Raw genomic sequence first — 20,487 nt, forward strand, 5'->3', positions numbered from 1 at the left:
AAGATTTTAAGAGATCTTTCATCTTTCTTGCCTGTCAGGCATCTCACTATTTGTGCAAATTTAAATACAGTACATTGGACCTGATGTAACAGCAGACAGACAGCGAAGGAAAAAGTGTTCAACAAATGTGTTGCACAGTAAGACTTTCAGAGTGCAGAGTACGTCTACCATAAAGTGCTTCTCTGAATAAGTTACACTGATAATAGTATAGATGTATACCTAGTTTTAAAGCTTAAGTTGCTTAGTAAATAGTTCAGTCTCCCCGTATCTCCCCAATCCTGCAAGGCACGTTCAAAACACAGCAAAGCACTAACTGTGAAGGATTAAGCTACAAGAAAAGGGGTAGTAAACTACTGACTAGGTGTGTAAACGGTACCATCCAACTGAATGTCAAGGTTCATGCATTATTGAAGTGTGTTCCTCTGGAAACAGCTTCTGAACTCCAGATTTACCAGTCAAGCCAGCTTGCTTGGTAACACACTACTGTGCCTTAGTATTTTGATGTGGCATCCCACTTCTTATGTCGCTTGCATGAAAACAGAGGTCACCTTTGATGCATTTAAGCCTCTGGACTTCATTTACAGTTAACACAACTGATTACTGGTTGGTTTAGTTCTATTTAGTTCTGTTGGTTTTTTTAAATGCATGTGAAGTTCACCTCTACTGTTCAACTGTACAATGAAGTTATGCTCAGTATTCTTTAAGAGAAGGTTTTGGTTATGTAGATTTATAAAAATATAGCTGGGCTGTTTCCTGGAGGCCTTAATTTTGTCTGGATAATAATTTTGACTTGGTAGAAGTAATTAGCTTCTGTAAGACTGAAAAGGCAGGTAGGATCGAATTGAGTAATTATTTTCTTCAGGTTCATTTAAGACCAACTTTCGGAAGCTTCCTTAGAAAAGAAGTTACAAAGTACATCACCACAAGTGATCTCCTTTATAAAATACTGAAGTGGAACTCACTTGATCATGCTTCCAAAAATGTTTCAAACAACTTAAAAGGCAAGTAATGCCACTAGCCTCAGGTAGAGCTTACAAACACAGTCCAAGTGCCCACAAAAGGTATACATAAATAAACACGGCCTTCATACCACAGAAAGTGAAGCTCTATGAGCAAGAGGAATTCCATTACTTTTCAAAAAAAGATCATTGAGTTTACTTTGGCTTTCGCACCTCTTGCAGTGGAGCAAACAAAAACAGTATCAGTGCCACAGCTCGAAGACTTCCTCTTGCTTGTCATTCTAGTCTAGCGTTTTATCACCACCTGTTCATACGCTCCAGATCCTACCCTGAAAGAATGGTTGAAAGAAGTTACTGCGATTCTAATTTAAATGGAAGCTAGACAGCAAGTATCAGAGATCAACATGTTTAGTGTTTAACACCCCCCCGCCCGCAACCAAACAGCTAGTAGCACAATAGCTAACCGTGAAGGGCAGAAAACCATGCCGCTGAGCAACCGGCAGTCCAGTGCAGTAAAGTGCTTTTTGACCACAGTCAAAATGCAGAATGATAAATACTGTTACGGAAAAAGAAGTTACTGTTGCATTTCTTGATAGGTCCTTAAACATTACCTTTGGGGTACACCATCCACCCCAGCTATGCTAATACTTTTTATAAGCATTTATACATAAACAGATGAATGTATCTAAAAAACCACTAAGTCATGGTCTTCTAAAGTTAAGATACAAGAAAAACCTCTTGCAGTCCTTTGTTCGTGCTGAATTTTAAACGAAACTGTCTCCCCCTCCACGTGACAGAGCATAGGTAGTTGTTTTACATGGCAAACTGCAGTACTAAGCTAGAAATTCACAGGGCAAGCACTGGCTAACGATAATATTCTGCCTGGCCCGTGCTGGCAACTGACTTGGGGCAGATCGCTATATACTACTGTGGTGTGCTCTGTAACCATACGCAGTATCCGAAATAGAAATTAGTGGCCCAGTTTGCAAATCAGCTAATTAATTATCTTTTAACCATCAGTATTGCTTGCTTCTGTAAAATGCATTCATTTTTTAACTTTATTACTACCTAATTCCACAAGTACTTGCTGAAATACTGATGCTGAGCTAATTCCTTGAGATGAAAAATCTTAAAAAGAGTTACACTGGACTGCAGAATCATGGTGCTAGAGCATATTCTTACCTGGTTCTAATGTTTTCTGATCGGAGAGCACTAATACATTCAGGTCAAGTCATATATCAGTATTTGAAGAGGGTTTAGAGAAGAAAAACGTATCTCTGGTTCTAAAACAACTACAAGAAGATAATCTGAAGCAGATTATCAGAGAGTTTAGGGGTACTAATAGTTGAAGCATGGACAAGCCATGAAACAGGAGTAGGGTAGCATACGGAAACAGGAGTTTCATGCGCCTGTTACCAGGAAGATGATACTGGATGTGTAAAACACTTAAGACTTTCTTCTAGCTCCAGAGAGTAACATAGTAAGTCTATAGAGGTAAGATTTCAAAGTGGTGCCTGTTTCCTCTGTCCATACTGAAACATTGCTCATAGCCAAAAACACTGGAACTGAGACTCTTCGGGACCTCCGAAAGCTGTAATTCTTAGGGCTTAGTTCTAATTTGGAACTAACCTCTGTGTTTTGTTTCAAAGCCCGACAATCTAGATCTTTTCGGTGCTTTCAAATGATGCAGAATATAAAGATACAAATATCAAGAATGTATATACAGAATAATTGCTGTATAAAATGCATTTTTGTTTAGTATTACCTAGGGGTTAGTTTTTCAGGCTACATACCTGTTAGGTAGATGATGGCTTCCAAAAGAAGTGCTTCCACCAGGGCCAACAAATAATCTTAAACCTTCTTCTAAAAGGCAAGGGAATTAACATATGTTAGCTTCCTTTAATGCTGCCCTAACTAAAAGTAAGGAATTTTAAACCTACCAGTTTTGTAACTGATACTTTCAGATGCAAATGTTTTACGCAATGAAGAACCACATTCACATGGTGTAGGTTGGAGGAACTACCTTTGTTGTAGATTCACCTCTGCTCTTTTCAGGCTTAGAGTTAATTCTCTGGGAAAGCTACCTGAGTCACGCAAGGGTCTTTTCAATTTTTGGGACACAGGATGAAGCAGAAAATGTAGTAATCCATATGCACTGTCCTTACGATTACAAGGAACACGGACTATGAAGAGAGAGGGTTTTCCTAAGGCCCGTGTTGTGCATCAGTTTTCCTAAGCTTCCTGTTCATTTCCATACCTTCTGCACTTGAGTCTAAACTGAAGTCTTGACTCTGAAGTATTTTTTCAACTATATCATCAGCATCAACTCTGGTAGCATCGACCCTCTTCAGCTGTGACTCCACAGAGTCTTGCTTTACAGGATGCCTGCAAAAATAAATATATTTAGAGCTCTTAGAACCGATATAGTAAATTATGTTTTCCTTTTGCTAGATAAGTCTTTCAAGTTACGTGTACCTGCAGGGTTTTTCTGGTGGTGCATCTTTAACAGATGTGTCAGTACTAGCTTCAGTTGCTTTTGGCTCAGTCTCTTCACATGGCTCTAGAATACTTCCAATTCCTGTTGAGGTACTACCCACCGAGGTGTTTCTCCTGTGGCAGAGGTCAGTCAGACTGGATGACCTAGAGTGACATGTGCTGTACCCTGTGGGGAAGGTGCAGGAGAGCTAGGTTACCATGCTTTTGACGGCCGGTGTCATGACTTCTATTTTACCATCCTGGAAGCAGAATCTGTGTTTTGTCTTCTTACAGAGAGGCTTCAGAAGCCTTATGAATGTACATGCATACCCCAACTAGGCAATTTGCTTTGGGTTTTAGATTCTAGCGCATGCTGTTTTCTTTTTCTAAGTAACTCTTGCTTCCTAACAAATAAGACTTGGTGTCATCACTGCCCCTTCACTTGAACATTACTCATTTTTACTTATCCAAGAGGTAATAATCTCATTCAGGTATGTTAATTAGAGAGAGCTAAGGGAAGAAGCTGTCTCGCATCTGAACAGAAAATTCATTGTCCTTTTAAGAGGAAAAAGTATGTTACCCTCCCCACACCTGAAGCTCCCACGAATAAGCTTTCAACTAAAACCATTTTTAAAAACATGTAAAATATACTTATGTTCTACAGTCTACAACTGTGAAAGTAAGTAAACCCCAGCAATTAATTTTAAAATTGTTAACAGCTACCTGACAGTTTTGACTGCTGACTTGCATAGCTTGATGTTCTGGAATGTCCACATGCACCAAGTTCATCTGGAACTGAGGCACTCTTTGACGAGATATCTGCAACACGTGCAGAACACGTTACTAAAGCCAGCTTTGTTATTACTTTGCCTGTAATCTTGATTAGACTGGAACGTCAGGTTTCCCTGAGGGATTAGGAATTTGACAGGGGGTTTTGACAAGCCCTTTAACGATTCAAATGCTGCAAAAACACCATGTACATTAATGAAAACGCACTCCTTAAAAAAGTTTCTGTCCAAGCAAAACAAGGGCGTTCCATGGAGTTAGAAAGATCTGTATGAAATGTAGCCCAAGGTTTGTGTATACTGTCAACATTAAAGACATGACCATGCTTTCCATAGTGCCACAGTAGAATTGTGTACTAGATGTTTTCTGGCTGAAAAAGTCACTGTAGTTAAGACAATTTTAGCTGTGTTTAGGGTATAAACTAATAAGGAATGTAAGAGCCTGAAGCTTGTAAAAAACAACAGAAAACTCCCCCCAAAACCCCAAAGCCCTCCAAACCACCCACAAATTTCAACCTGTAATAAAATGTTTTAATAGGATTTTTTTCTAATAAACTTCAGAGTAACTACTTTGATTTTAAACAATACTTAAAATTTTTACCACTCAAAATTTATCATCATCCCTATGGTTCATAAGTTGAAAATCAAGGGCCAAAATACAAATCCAAAGCAAATCAACAAATCTCTCACACAAAAAAATGAAAGATCTTAAATGTTAAAAAGGCGGCAAGCTACCATTCCAATTCGTTCCTTCTTTCCATTAAATAAACCATTACACAAGTAAAAAGGAGAGATTCCACTGATACCATCTAAGTGTGTCAACAAATAACCAAAGAAGGTCCCTTGTGGGCCAACTGTCAGCATCCCTTTAAGATCTGAAGTATTTTGTACTCCTCCTTCAAGCTGTGAAGTCAGTTATAAAAGAATTGAGAAAGTAAGAGCATTATTTTATACCTGCTATGCCCAGATGGACTACTTTTAAGTTTTCTCCGCCTTTCCTGTCTTCGTGCAAAGATTCTGATTCTCCAGCTATTGCTATAGACATTGCTGTGGAAGGAGGCCTGTAAGAAAAAGGTGGTTAAGGTTTGCTGTAACCCCTCCAAACTGAGCAGCACAGATTTTTCTTTTCAAGTAACTGGCATAACTCATACTGGGCTTCAACTTGGCATAATTCATACCAGGCTTGTAACTTATTTTCTCTAAGCATGCTGTCTAGCCCTCTGTTAAAAAGAATAAATAAAAAGAAGCTTTTGCTATTTTGCTTAAGGACATTTTACGGAATCCATCTGCTCAGCCCTCACCCCTTCAGGCTTCTGGGGATCCTTGGAAAGGCTTTTCCTGCTTTTGGTGATTGGTAGAGTGATGTGTGCTTATTCCGAAGTTCTTATTCTACCTTTTTTTTTTTTAAGTGTATGAATCCCAGGAAAATTTACATGCTAAGAATACGTATGATGCAGTACTTCATGGGGAGTACAGGACAAGACATTAAGTTAAAAAAAAACAAACCTGCATGACAGGCTTGTGCAGTGATGTACTCCTGGCTTTGTTTCACGTACGACATAATTTAAATTTGGTTCAACATTAAAAAAGCTTTTAATAAAACTTAAATGCTAATTTCAGATTATATCAAGACCTAAAGGGATATTTTATTTAAATAAATCTAAGTTCGTGTTTTGCTAGCGCAAAAGAAACTAATTATAAAATGACAAAAGTAATCTTTTCTTGCAAACAAATCCAACTAAAATACATTTCAAGATGTTACCTAGAGTTTTTTTAATGCTTTGTTATTTGTGACCCTGGGAACAGACTGTTGGTCTGCATACAAATTGCTATTTGTTGACATTTTTAGATTTGACATACTCAGTAAATTAGTCACTGTCTTCATGTAGAGTAACATCCCCTTTACATTACATTTGAAAGTAAAGAAAGAGAAAAAGCACTTACAGAAATATAATGCTTATGAAACTTAATTGCCTAACATACTTCTGAAAGCAAGCATGGAACGCTTTCAGGATGTCACCCCAGATCCAACATCAGGCTGTCCAGGCTTCTTCATAAAATACGTAGCTGACTGCAGATTGTGGAATTATTTTTCCTTCTACAAAGGACATCTGGATTAGATAATTTTTTGTTCTGTTTGTGTTGAAAGTTTACGTTCCAGGAAATGGTTCTCTCATCAGTTTGAAATAAAATGCCAAGTCTGAATAATTTCAGTTAGAGGTATTTTTCCTAGGCAGTACTATTCAGGCACTAACTTAAACTGCTTCAGTACCCGTCAGTAAAGAACAGAAATACATTGTGTTATTAGTATACAAGACTAATGATCAGTTAGTTGCCTTTGAGAAATTTATCTGTACCAGTGATGTACTTGTTACAGGTGCGATCAGAAGTAAATCAAGAGGTGCTCAATAACTAGGGTTACAGAATAGCTTTGCCCAGTCAAACAAATTCAGGTAACACCCTATTTATTCAGTAAGCACAAGATCAGATTTTACAGCGTTATGATGTTCTTATTGAAGGTTAGGAGAGGAGAACAGGCCTTCAGTGGTACAAGGGGACACCGAGAAGTTCCTTCGGTGAATTATCTGAGCTAGACTGCTGCAGTTCTCAGATTTCTCTGGAAACCGTGGTAAGGATACAGCCACCGCAATAATGCACAGTCTCTAGTTGCTGCAGAAAACAGTTCTCAATTGCCTTGGTTACTCCAGAACCTACAAATCATGAGTTACTTCCCATTTGTACCTCAGACTGCGTTAGCAGATCAGTGCCGCTTTTCTTGGAGCTGCAGCCTCATTTCATTTTAAATACAATCTTTTTCACTTAAAGGAGACTTCAGAATATGTTTACTGCTACAGATTAAGCCTGTAATTATTCAGAAGGATATTAATTGCCTACATTAATCTGATAAAAGATGAGTTTAATTTCAGTTTATGAGAGTATTTTGAATAAAAATACTAGTCCATACTGGAGTAAAAGTGTTTGTGTAGCAGAAAGCACCATGTCTTTACAACAGAAGATGCCTTCCATCCAACAGAAGGTCTGAAAGTACAAATGAAAGCTGAGAACATACTCAGGGAGTTGAGGTTGACATAAGGGTGAAGCTAACAATTTTTTCCAGATTTTTTTCCTTAAGCTCTTTTTTTTGTTTAAGTTGTATGTAATACTTGGAACTCTGCCCTAGATTGTTTTTCAAAGGGCTAACATGAGAACAAACATGTTGTCTCAGACCAAAGATCTGTCTAGCCTTGCATCCTGTTTGTCAGCAGCAAACAACAGATGCTGAGAGAATGTGGCACACATAGTAATGTATCTCCTGAATATTCTTCCAGCACGTCCTCATCTGTAAGTCAGGTATTTCTTGAGCCTCATACGATGTTTTATACTTAACAGTCCTCCATAATTTTTCACTCAAGAATTTGTCTTAATTCTTTCTTGAGCTTCTATTACAACATGTAACGGCAAGTTGTTCCACAGCTTAAACACACGTTTTCTCGTTTTGATTCCATCTCTTACTAGTTTCAGTATAACAATGTGGTTGATAAAAAGAAGAAAAATTTGAGTTAAACTAGAACTTAGGGAATCAACTTTATTTTGAAGGAATTATTTCATCAACCCCTCCCCCAAACATCTTGTGACAAACACAACCAAGTTGGTTTAAACCTGATCTAGACAAAATTGTTATCTACTGTCATAGGGAATTAGAACTGACGTGAAACTGAAAAGCACACACACTTAGAACAACGCAGTCTACCAGCATTCTGAATTACAGAAACTCAGTGGCATTTAGAATCCTGGCAAGCATCGAGGAATTTTGCACGTGGCATTCTCAGAAGCAGATTCTATCCATGTCTCTAAGCATATCTCTAATGGCTTTGGGTTACTATAAAACACACTTTATTCTATAAGATGACACGTGAGAGCTCTCCACTTCCCACTGATCAGGATAACTAAGTCATGTTCTCTGGAAACAGGAAGATTGCCAGTTGCAGCGTTTCAGTTTAGTTATCCGCTAAGCTTAGGTGCCTCATAAGCAAATGGCTTATTAGTCTAGAAAGAAGGCAAAAATTTCATCTTACTCATGACCCGTTTTTTCCCCTAGCATGGTTAGTTATGGAAGCTGACATGCTCTAGCAAAACTATTACATTTCCCTAACCACAGATTAAGGACGATGAGGCCAAAGAATCCCAAATCTATAGCAGTGTATTTTTCTAGCTACCTCACCCCTCAGATGGTACCGCTTGCATCTTTCACTAAGCTGCATAATGTCGTTGCTAACTAACTATCTTAAGTGCTTTTTCTTGTACTAAGTCATACTGCATTTGTTTTTTTAATTTTTAAAATCATCTGAGACTTGTGAATAAAAGGTGTAACAGCACATTTTTCAAACACAAGTATTGGCCAGACCACCCCATACAAGGTATATTTATATAAGCTTGCCGTAGGAACAGTTCCCCTTAAGTGTTTCTTTGCCTTTTTTTTTAAAAAACAGATAACAGGCTAGTATTCTTTGCTTGAAAATACCCTAAGTACTTAACAGCAAGGAGAACTATGATACTTCTGCTGGTATTTTTACCACATTAGCCATTATTCAGCTACCATCCCATTTGTTTCTGCTTTTTTTTAATATTGTTGCCAGATTGGAGAGATTTATAAACGCAAATTAGAAGTGTAATTCCGGCCATGGACTGTGTGACCAAAACACTATTTCACACCAATTTTTTAATAAACTTACATTTTAAAGCATGGGTCTCCAGACATTAGCTGCATGTTGATCAAAACCTAGGCATTAAGAAAACAAAACCCACTGTAAGAAAAAAAATCGGGAATTGGTCTGTGATACAAGGTCACTACGTTATACTTGCCACAGACCTTACGTTTCAGTAAAACAAAATGGTGTAATCACATACACAGAGAAACACAATTATGCAAAACCCAAAATTTTTAGTACACATGCAAATAATACAAAATAGCATGTAAAGTAACAGTTGCATGTGCGAGATTCTGCAAAAGATATAGATGAAGAGGAATATTAGAATCACTAATGTTAAGATGTCTTCAAGGGAAAAATAGACAGGAAAACAGAGCAAAAATAGACAGAGCAAACAGAGTATCGTTAAAACCATGGGTGCTGAAGTGTGCTCTTTTCTGAGAGCGTTTTGCAAACTGCTAGTATCCAAGAACTGGTTGTGCTAACATCAGAGCTGAAGTACGACCCTGAAAGGTAAATAATGCCATAGGACAACAATGCATTGAGAAAGGTGTTAGCTGGGTCAAAGCCATCAATTAAAAGTCTTCTGGTAAAAGTCTGACCATCTTAAAGAAATCAGAAAGTTCATGCTTAAATGCAATACTCAGGAGTTTAAGAAATCAATCCTAGGGTCTTGGTAGGAAAAAATTTACTCATAATATTTGGTATGTAATTATTTTCAGGTTAATGCAGCTTTTTCACTTTCCTAAACTCCCTGGACTACTGGGAGAGAACAGCAGGGTGGGTTTCTTCCAGCAGTGCTCACCAGTTGTTCCGTTGATTACTATCAAACAGAAGAGGGAAAGTTCCAGGCGTCATGGAGGTGTGGAAGCAGGCTTATACATAAATAAGTCCTTTAAGATATTTTCTCTTAGAAAAGTTGCCCAGTCTTAAAGATACAATTGCTACATTTATACGAGCGTATTTACTTTCTCATCATGCTTCCCTATTCCATTTTTCAGTTCCTATTACGATAGGAATACTTTCGGAAAGCTTTTCTTTTACAGCTATCCAGCTCCATTTCAAAGAGTAGGACAAATTCTATTTTTGACTGCATGGATTTTAATGACTGGCTCTAAACAATGCTGATGGTTTTACTTTAAATAGTCTTCCTTCTAGAAAGAGGTTCAAAGTGCTTAATACCACTTGTTCTCTGCTTTATTAGTTTATGCACGATAAAGGAAACAAATTACTTTGAGAATGGAATTATCCTGTCTTGTATTTTTGGTATCATAACCTTCCAGTAAACAGCGACGAGTGGTATTTCCCGATCCAGCAAACTCTGATAGATTTAGGTCTGCAAATCCCAGCTGTTAAAAGAAAATTCTCAAGTTAGTAGTAAGCATATTACTAAATGAAGGTACTTGCTATATACGTGGTATTAACTGCGTCCCAACAGCAGTTTCTCTCCAATGGAAGAGAATGCCCATTAAAGGGAGTGGCCCAAGGCAAAAAGCAGAAAATGAACTTTTAATGTCAAATTCTGCATAGCTCTATTTTCAGTTAAAAATTAAAGTCGCAAGAGAAAAAAGAACAAGGAGATTTTGTTTTTAAAAGTAAATGCATGCAGAAGGGTTTACTTTTGCAACTCTTTCAACATATTAAATTGAAAGACAAAAAACATTCTGGTGGTATAATGTTATTCTATATTTATTAAACGCACTGATAGAGTTCCAACACCACCGCATCACTATAATGCACATAATGAGAACACGGGTATTGGAGTACTCTTCTGGAACTGCTTTAAGAGGGCATAAATGACAAGAAAGAAAAGCTAATTCATAGCCATCTCTATTTACCTTTGCATATGACTTCCCTCCTTTTAACTCCTAGAAAAAAAGACATTCCATTAAGCTATTAAAGGTACTGGGTAGGTTTTTGTTTGTTTGTTTTTAGAAAAGCAAATACTAATCTTTATTTTAAAATAGCTCAACACACATTTTCTAAGCTGTACTGTGGTCGTTTACAATTTAGTATTAATAACATCCTCAGTGCAGGGCAGCAAAAGTCTCCCTTCTCCTGCCCCAAAAGATGAGTGAGTGCCTGATACCAAACAGTGTCTGGCTCTTGCAAAGCCTAGCCCCAAAATCAGGAAGTGCTGCATACAAAATTCTGGTTTGAAAACTTCTAAAACTTCATGGTTTGAAGCTTCTAAATTTACTGCTACTTGCTAGAAGTATCTTTCAAGGCTGAGACTGATGAGCGATTCCTTTGCCATCCTTCTGGAATAAGTGTCCTTTTCAATAAGAACATAAAACCCCATGAATTAGTCAAACTAAGGTAATTAATAAGATTACTACAAAATTTTGACTAAAATAATACCTTATATGGTCGCAGCTAAAGTTTGCTTTATGAAGTTGAAACAAACCAAGTGAAGAGCAAGCAGGGACAGAGGAGGGGACAGAAAAAGAGCTACTTACCTTCCGTACAGACACCCTGCAAATGCAGGGATCCAGAATCCCTGTTGTGGCGCTGGCACTGATCTTACATATAAATAAGAACTTTTTCTTCCAGCGGACACAGTTTGCCTGTACTACCTCCCTGTGAATAGAGAACATTATGCTTAGTATCAGCCACACATACGGTCAGGACCAGAAAACGCGATAGGACAGCTCAAGAACACACACTGGTTCCAGTGTCTGTAGAGCGGTCACTTTGTGCAGAATCTGATCCAGGCCTGAGTAATCCTTCATTTTTCTCTTTGTGCAGCAAGACTAGTAACTGTTTCAAACACTGACCACAATATGAGACCTGCATTCAACAGCCATGTGCTTCCGCAAATGAATGAGACTGTGGTTTCTCCAGTTTGCCTGAGGAGAGTGAAGTCTTCCTGAACATTAGCTCCTGTCTTCCAAGCTGCCGAGCTTTGCAACGTGTTCAAGGTACCGTCTTTGACAAGTAGTTTTTCAATACAGAGAAAGGGAGCGTCATACAAGCAAAAACAGATTAAGTTTGGGAAAGTATGAAGGAGATTATATACAACCAGATACAAAGTAGTATACCTGGTGCAAACTAGAATTTCAGCTATGTGCCATTTGAGAGCAAAGTAAGGCGACTAGTACCTGAATGGATTTGTTCACTGCAGGAGGATTACAACCTGACAATAGCATGTGGCTGAAAAAAGGCAAAATTTAGGATGCTTTCAGCTGTATTGATGTTATGTAAGTCTCAAATCAAACACATTATTCTGTTTGGGTGACTCTGGTTGAGCAAGAACAGACTCAAATGAACAGGTACAGGGAGGACAACTAGGGAAGTCTTGTACATATAATAAAAAATACACTAAGTAATGGAAACACATTTCCAAAGTTATTTGGTCTCTAAAGTGTTTAGGACCAAAATAAGGCATAATCAAACATCCATTTAAAACTGAAAATTACAAGGTTTCAAACTACGAAGGAAGTGTCTAGAACCACCTTCAGGTAATTCCTGTATTTAAAGACAAGGTTGGCCAGTTTCTCAATAACAGGGGACGTAAGGACTGTGATTCTGAGAAGCCTGCCTCGGTGATCAAAAGTTCTTTTCTAGTCTTTAACAGAGGTGGAATTCTATGGTTCCACATAAGCTGGAGTCAGGGTTCATCACCTGTGGAGAAATGATGAATGGCAAGGCTCTCGCAAAAGCTGCGATGTGCTGCGTGGTGAGATTGCCAGCTACAGCACGCACTGGCACTGTGGCTTCCGAGGCAGGAATACCCTAGCTTGCTAAAATGAGTCAGCTCAGTGACCACACAGACCAGCGGATTCTGATGATACAACACTGAGTCACGTTCAGGCACGTGACCTAAAAGGAACAGGCTCCGTACAACAGGAACTACCTACCTTTTATCTGTTATGTTTTAAATGGCAAACTTTCCTAGGCTTTGGAAAAAAAATTACCAAACTGCCCGTATATGAGTTACTTCAATCCGATACAGAACGTGAATTCAAAACAAGGCAAAATTAGTAACAGGTACATACTCTACTGGAAACTGGCCCAAGTCATCAAGTAAAATACAGCCTAAAAAGGGTATTTGATAACTGCTAACATTTGTTACACTTAGAAGGCCTAAGAATAACTTGTAGCACTTCTGTGATAGTTGCTCAACTCTCAGGTAAAGGAAATAGTCAAACAGATGTGCTGTGTCAGGCAGAACACAGCCGCCCGAGTGCTGGGTGCCTGGGGTCTGCGCGTTTGCACGTTTTGAACATTGTGCTTAGAGATAACACAGCTCCTGAGAATGCTCTTTTTCTGCAAGTCATGGTAGTAACTTAGAAAGGACATCTCTGTAATTTTTTATAAGTTCTTTTTTTCCTAAGTAACATTTTGACCTTATCCTAAAAAAATAAATAAATTTTAAGAACTTCTCTCTTAAAACCAACACCACATCAAAATCAGTTCTACCTTTTTCATGAGCTGTCTAGCTACAAATTTTTGGTTCAGATAGAGAAGGGATATTTATGTCACTATCTTAAGTCATTAAACTCACTGTAGTATTCTGATGCTTCTGTACCAGTTCTGTGAAGGCCGACTGAGAACGCTAGAAGCTCTGATGAAACAATACTCACGTCCTCCTGTGAGCACCAGAAGCAACAGGCCTGCATTGACACTGAAAGACAACGGACTTGCTCACTTGCTGAACCCTGGTGGTAGTTGCCCTAACTTTCAGGGGCTTGTTAGAATAAAAAGACTGAGCGGGGAGGTGAACTTGAATGCAGATTAACGAAGTGACATGGTTGGTCAAGACCTTCTGACGCTGAAAACATCACATTTTGGCACACTGGTAGTATTCCTCCCTAAAGATTCAAACACATAGACATGAAAGAACCCTGGAATCGGATTTAATATGTAGTTTCAGCACAGCACAAAGATCTCCACTTTAACACCACTATGATTAAAAACCTCTACATTAAGAGAATAATTAAAAATTCTGTATCTAAACAAATGATTGTTATAACCAGCTGTCTGTTCTGCTGGACTTTAAAGAGCTACTGGAATTAAATCTTACAAAAAATAACTAATTAATACTAAAATGCATGCAATTATTCAAACATTTATTAAGTTTCCAAAAGCAAGAACTCTTAATCCTTTGACTTAAGCTCTGTCTCTACTCTCAGGTCAAGGCATATCAGCTATGGCCACGAATGCGCAGGGAGCCTGCAGCTGCACGTGACAGTGCATCCAATGGTACCTGCAAAACAATCCAGCCTCCAGTGTCCTTTCGGAAACTAGAAGCGATGTTGAGTTTCTGCTGTTCGTTATAAGGCTATAAAACAATGCTACAAGACTGACAGTGCTCCCTTGTCATCCATAAAGGCCAGAAAATCCCTTCTTGTAGCATCTGCGCATCATAGGACAGTTGTCATCGCACCTGCTACCCTCCCCTTGTCACCCAGGATACCGCTGAGACTACCACTAACAGAATCACTTCTGCCCATCATTCTGGTAAGTTCTTGTAGGGTTTTTACATCTGTAACCTTTCCAGTTTTCACATAACAATGCCTTTTCCTACGAAGAACATTTCTGTGAACTCATAAGGTCAAAATAACATGCCAAAATATTTGTACAACTCAGTGTTATGGTTCAGGTTGTGTTTCTGCTTCTCAGAACACCTTTCTACCTCTGCAGCAAACTACAGCATTACACTGCAGTTATACAGCATTCCAGACATCACTGACAGTATAGTAAAAGGTGATCTAGTGAACGTGAAGTGCATTTTTGCTTGTAAATACCAGATAAATGCTTACAGCTGCTTGGGAAATGCGTCCTTAAAATCTTTAAGGATTTTGGATTGATTTCAACACCAGCAAGTTATCCCCCTCGTGCTGAATAAAACGTCAAATAATTGTGACATTTAACTTTAAAGAGTAACATCTAACTTTGTAAGATTCTTAGTTCAAGTGCAAGGCCCTTAGCAAATAAACAGTTCTATTGATTGGTTACTATGGAAATGAACCCAGATCACTTCTTGGCAAGCGAGCCGATGCTCTGAGGCATGCTGCAGAAAGGAACCTGACTCATAACGGAAAGCTATGAGCCTCACAATCACTTCGCCACATGCAAAGCAAACCCAGTTGCTTTATGCATCAAAATATATCTTGGTTACTAAGATGCATTCAGCCATAGTAGGCTGTAGTGCTTTGATATTACTTAACGAGCGTGTCAGTAAAGAATTGAAGAAACGGACATTTCAAGATAAACTGATTCCAAAGTACAGTTTAAGTTACCATCAGTTTAACAAATAGGTTTTTTCTTTAGAGGGACAATTTCACACTGACTCAACTTCAAATGCAAGATCTCAGGTGTAGACAAGTCTTTTCCGGTGTGCATTTTATGTATTTTGCCATTCAGAATGATGAATAAAAGTCTTGTTTCCTCTCTTCTGATACACAAGAGAGAAAAATCAACAAGAAAACCAATACAAAAGAAACAAATTCTAATCCAGTCAACTCCTCATCCTAATTTGTTAACAAGTGATGGGCACTTTTTTCTGGAAGGTGTTTATGACCAGCAGATTGTTTGTGTATTTCCACATGGACAAAGGATATGAAGAATGGCTTGTTACAGCAAATAGCTACAAATACAAAGATAGATCAGTTTTAAGGACCTTAAGTGTCATGGGAAAAACCCCTTCTCGCCAAACAGAAAAGCTTTAGCAGGAGAGGCTTAGAAATAAAGAAGCCAAAACTCCTTGTGGGCATTTACCAAAATACCATGTTCTATTAACTAGAAAATTGTTTATTCAGGTTTTTATCTGAATTATTCTAGACAGGCAACAATAACATTTAGCCATATGGGAATGATGAGGTTAAATGGATTAGTTTTCTAGTCCAATTATTTTAGAATCATTGGTCACCAAAGAAAAAAAATTGGGAGCATTTGTTTTCAGTTTTAAGGTGCCATTCCATCTTTGTATCAGACGTCTTGAGCAGGAAATTAGATTACATGATCTCTAGCACTCCACTCGGAATTACTCCATAAACAGAAATAGTCCTTAAAATATGAAGGCAATCAGGTGCTATGGTGCTTGCAAGTGGCAAGTTTATGACAACAAAATAATGTGTTCCACGTACTGTGCTGGGTCAGGAGGAAAAAAACCAAAACCCAGCATGGCCAGCTCCTTTAAACCAAAGTGCCTAGTCTCCTGCACAAGCTAGGCACATTAAACAGAAAAGCTTCGTGCCCACCCCCGTCCCCTCCTCTTTAACAGCTGCCTGTCATGCAGCTCTCTTCAGGAACTTCCTCCTGCAAAGCGAGCTGTGGCTTACCAGTACTTACAGTAACAGAAGTCTCCCAAGAATGAACCCCTTTCGTGTCTCTAATAACCGGTTATACCCCATGCGAAATGCAGTCTGTACAAACATTTTCTTGTCTCCTACTGCAGCCCAGAGATGACCCTCTTTAGATCTATTTATTTTCTTCACTCTTTTGATTAATTTATTATTCTCCAATCTATTTCAGAGTTTTGATTTCTTCATCCATCTTATTTCCACACCGTTACTCTTTCACCTTTATACATGAATTCTCCCATTAATGTTTTAAGCATTAGTTTCTTCCCCGTCAGCCCTGTCCAGAATATCCACACCTTTCTCAAGTATATTCTGTAAATCTGTTGACTAAATGCATTTTATTGTAACGATTAATGAAAGGCTGAAGATGTACTAAGAAACCACATTTTAAAAAGTTACAATTGTTTAGAGAACTTTATCTCTTACTCTCTACAGAGGACAGGGACTAGAAGCTGCTCAACCTCATCTCCTCACAGCTGAGGAAACACTAAGGGGACACTGGGGAATCTGAAAAGAACACCTACAAAACTGCCTACAGCATTTTCGTCCCACAGCCAATTTGCCTCACAGCACTTCTTTGATTTCCTCATATCTCATCTGTTCTTTCGCTGCTGGGTGAGCAACAACCCAGCCTAGGAGCAGCTATCCGCTCTAGGGGCCCATCTATTATTTCTTCAGCCTATTAAAACGAGGGCAGCTGCCGACAGCCTGTACTTTCAATATCTTTACCTCTGCAGTAGACTAGCCTTGAATAGATATGCTCAGTATTTAGTCAAGTCTATACCTTCAAACAGTATTTTTCATAGGTATAATTTCTGCCCTGGAATAATCCTCTGTCCTTTCATGGTGCAGTAGACTTTATGTACACTGTACTTTATGCCCAGGCAGTGTATAGATACACAGTACCCTGGAATCCGCAGGAGTATCCTGGATTAATGTATACAGCTTCAGAGAGAGGTATCTATTATCACTGGCCCAGGGAAAGACAGAAAGACACCTTTCCACACAGGAATCCAGGAGTAAGCTAGAAACTTTTCTAAATGAAAATGAGGTTTGTTAGCATAACTTTGCATACATCCACAGTCTATCTGCTGAAAATGCACCCTCTGTTAAGAAAATCTAAACATACCATCCAGAAGTCATCCAAGAAAGCAATTTCAAAATGGGGAGGGCAGGAATTACTGTATGGCTGGTTGGCAGTTTACTGAAACAACCAAAACCTCCCTCCTCCCACAACTCCCTTTAAGGTTTTCACGTTGCAGAGTCAAAGCTCATAACCTGTTCATTCTTCCGAGACTTCCAGGGTCCTGTTCTTCTGCGCGCACTCAAACATTCCTCCTAGTTTGAACACTGCTACTACTTGGCTGTTCAGTGTCCTTTGATCAAAATAGTATTTGATAGCACCAGATTACTTTAAAAAGTTGAGTATTTTGTCAGGTAATTAAGCATTTAGCATTATGATGTATAATTTTCTTTTCCTACAATAAATATTTGCAAATATGCATAGGGAAGTAGACATTTTTGAATTGGAGTTCTAAAAAACTATAAACAACCATAAACAACCACAGTGATGTGTAAACGATTAATATGATTGCTATTTATACACACACCAGATCACTACGCACTGCGCTAGACAAGCTGCTTTTATCTGGACACAGAATTGCTGTACACTTCAGGCACATACCTGTGTCAGCCAGAGAAGCAGCTGGACTCCGACACGTCTCCAGTAACACAGACCATGTCTTCATAACCTATTCCTTACATATCACTTCCTCAGTAAAGAGCTGAGAAGTGAAAAAAGTATTTTTTAGTACTTTGAACTTTTGTCTGTTGTCTTTTTGTCCCACTTCACTGTTCAGAGGATGATGTAGGTACCGCATTGCTTGCGGGATCAGGGCTTTCATCATTCACACAGCACGATGATGTACACACAGGGCTGAAGAGACGACTGCTTGAATCTGTTTGCATGACAACTCACTACATATAGGTCTTTACTCCGCTGCTTGCAGCCGGTGTTTTTAATGATATTTCCTTCTCAGTGAACAAGCTTCAGAAAGAAAATGCTAGTAACATTAGACTGGTTTACAGCCTGTTGATAGGACTGCCTTTTTTTTAAGGCAAGAGACAGCAGGGTATTGGTTTGTATCAGTACCAGCCTGAGAACTTATTTCTCAGCAACTTCTCCCCTCTTACTAGACCTCAGTGAGTTACCAAAATAAAAGCTATTAAGAAGATACAGCCAGTTTCCCCCTGTATTATACAGTATTTTAAAGGAGTCTGTGTATTACTTTACACTGAAACAGTGGAGTTCTTCAAACACTACAACCATCACTACTTTAAGGATATGACTGCCAGCTCACAGCGAAACCAATCAATGCATGCAACTAGGTGATGATGGCCATTAAAAAAGTTTGCAGCTGACAAGTTTTGAAATGCTGCCACTCTGATGATCATTTCTTCCTTATTTATTCAGACCTTTGCTGAATCACCCCAGTGAAAATCCATCTGTTAATTCTTAAGCCAAGAGCAAAGGCACTCCCTAAAATGGCACTGAAGGATCACTGCAGAAGAATTCTTGTCCTTCCTTCCAGCACCCCTCAACACTTTTAAGTCCTGCAGGAATGGACCAGTTACGCTCACAGGGACTTTCATATACCAGCATGTGTTTCACTGCTCTTCTTACTTTTAAGCCATAGCCACAGAAAAAGAAGACTGAAGAACTCCGGAGCTTCTTGGACTCCAACGCAATGCTCCAACACTATTCTTTTTTTACACTGTCACACTTCCTGCATGCAAGTACTACCTTCTGTCATGCATATTTTACTCTAATATACCTTTCTCATTCATAAAGACATGCACCAATACTTCCTGGCTTTTAACTTCAGCACCATAAACGGGCAAGGCAAAAAAGGCTAAGATCACAGTAACATATCAAAAACATCAGCTCAGCTGAAATCAACTCCTTTGAAATAGATACTGTCCAGAAGATGTGTATCAGCCTGTGAAAATTACTTCAAGGCAGTAAGGGCTGTGCTAGGACAGTAATGGCACATTAGTGCCTAAAAATCACAATTATCATCATCTGTTACTAATTAAGAAATCTCTCACAAGAAAAATGCTGACGAATAAAAGAGACATGAAATGAGAACAAAACACTGATGAGCTGAAGACCCTCCACCCATACAGAAGAAAAATTAATCTTCAATTATACATCCTGTTATAATGGAATGGTTAAATAAGGAGGGTTTAGGCCAAAGTTCTATTTTTATGCTCTTTGTTCTCCTTGATTAATTCTATTTACAGAATCAAAAAAAGCAGATAACGTAACAAGCTTTGTAGCAGCAGTATTTTAATAAGAAGATAACTGAATATTCATAGATTTGTTACTGGTTTCTGTCTGCTCCCAGAATTCTGTGAGACCTTTTTCAGTAAATCCTTTTTGTAATAACATTAAAGTAATATAATAACCCATACAGCATGAACGAGTGTAATGGGAGGGTAGTCTCCTCCTCCCCAGCCAGACCCGAAGTCCCAGCACACCTTTCCTACAGACTAGGTTCTGCCTCTGCCTGGTACCTGGAAAAAATTAACCTGCTTGCACTCTTGTTTACCCATCACTACCAGCAGATCAGGAAGCCACCGGCGCAGCACATGAGGGCTCTATTGCTGAGGCACAAAAGAAGAAGAAAAAACCCCACACCTGTCTACTGCTGCACTTGCACCGCAGAATTAAGCGTGAACTAAGTAACGAGTATGACCTAAATAACCACAGGAAATAAGAGGGGACTTTTCCATTAAACTGTTGATGTTCGCTCTCCATGTAAATACACACAGAACGAAACACGGCCAATGTCCAACAGAGTAAAATATTAAGGTCGCACAATTCAGGTACACAGGGAACAGCTCTGACTTCACACTTGGTGGTAAGAAATCTCTTCCCCTCCGGTTACCCGATACAATCATCACGCTTTATAGCTCGCGGCATTACGGCACAAGCGAGAGGTTTCTCGAGGGCATCCACTCACGGACTCACTGCCAGTGTTACTCTGTGTTTAAGACAGCCTCAGTATTTATTTCGAAGTGTTACGACTTCAAGCAGCGAGCAGCCAGGCAGACGAGGAGTCCAAGCGCTCCCACATCTGTTCTGTCGCCGCTGATGCTGCTAACGCGGACGGAACGGGAGGACAGCCAGCCTGCCCGCTGGCAACACGTGCCCCAGGAGCTCCCATCGCCGGTGCCCCTTCCCTCACCC

The 20,487-nt window shown here is 39.1% G+C and overlaps 1 protein-coding gene across 1 annotated transcript; it reads right to left on the reverse strand.

The window, feature by feature from the left end:
• Positions 1–1,245: 1,245 nt before the first annotated feature.
• FAM102B (family with sequence similarity 102, member B) lies at positions 1,246–20,220 on the reverse strand. Its single transcript, XM_010134425.1, has 11 exons — positions 20,186–20,220; positions 11,388–11,508; positions 10,767–10,796; positions 10,161–10,277; positions 8,953–8,999; positions 5,174–5,280; positions 4,158–4,253; positions 3,435–3,621; positions 3,217–3,344; positions 2,753–2,822; positions 1,246–1,288 (listed from the first exon to the last, which is right to left on the reverse strand). Exons 1-11 carry the CDS (start codon positions 20,218–20,220, stop codon positions 1,246–1,248), a joined length of 981 nt encoding a protein of 326 aa, XP_010132727.1.
• Between the last annotated feature and the right edge of the window lie 267 nt (positions 20,221–20,487).

Source organism: Buceros rhinoceros, unplaced genomic scaffold, assembly GCF_000710305.1.
Source record: "Buceros rhinoceros silvestris isolate BGI_N320 unplaced genomic scaffold, ASM71030v1 scaffold44394, whole genome shotgun sequence".
NCBI classification, from domain to species: Eukaryota; Metazoa; Chordata; class Aves; order Bucerotiformes; family Bucerotidae; genus Buceros; species Buceros rhinoceros.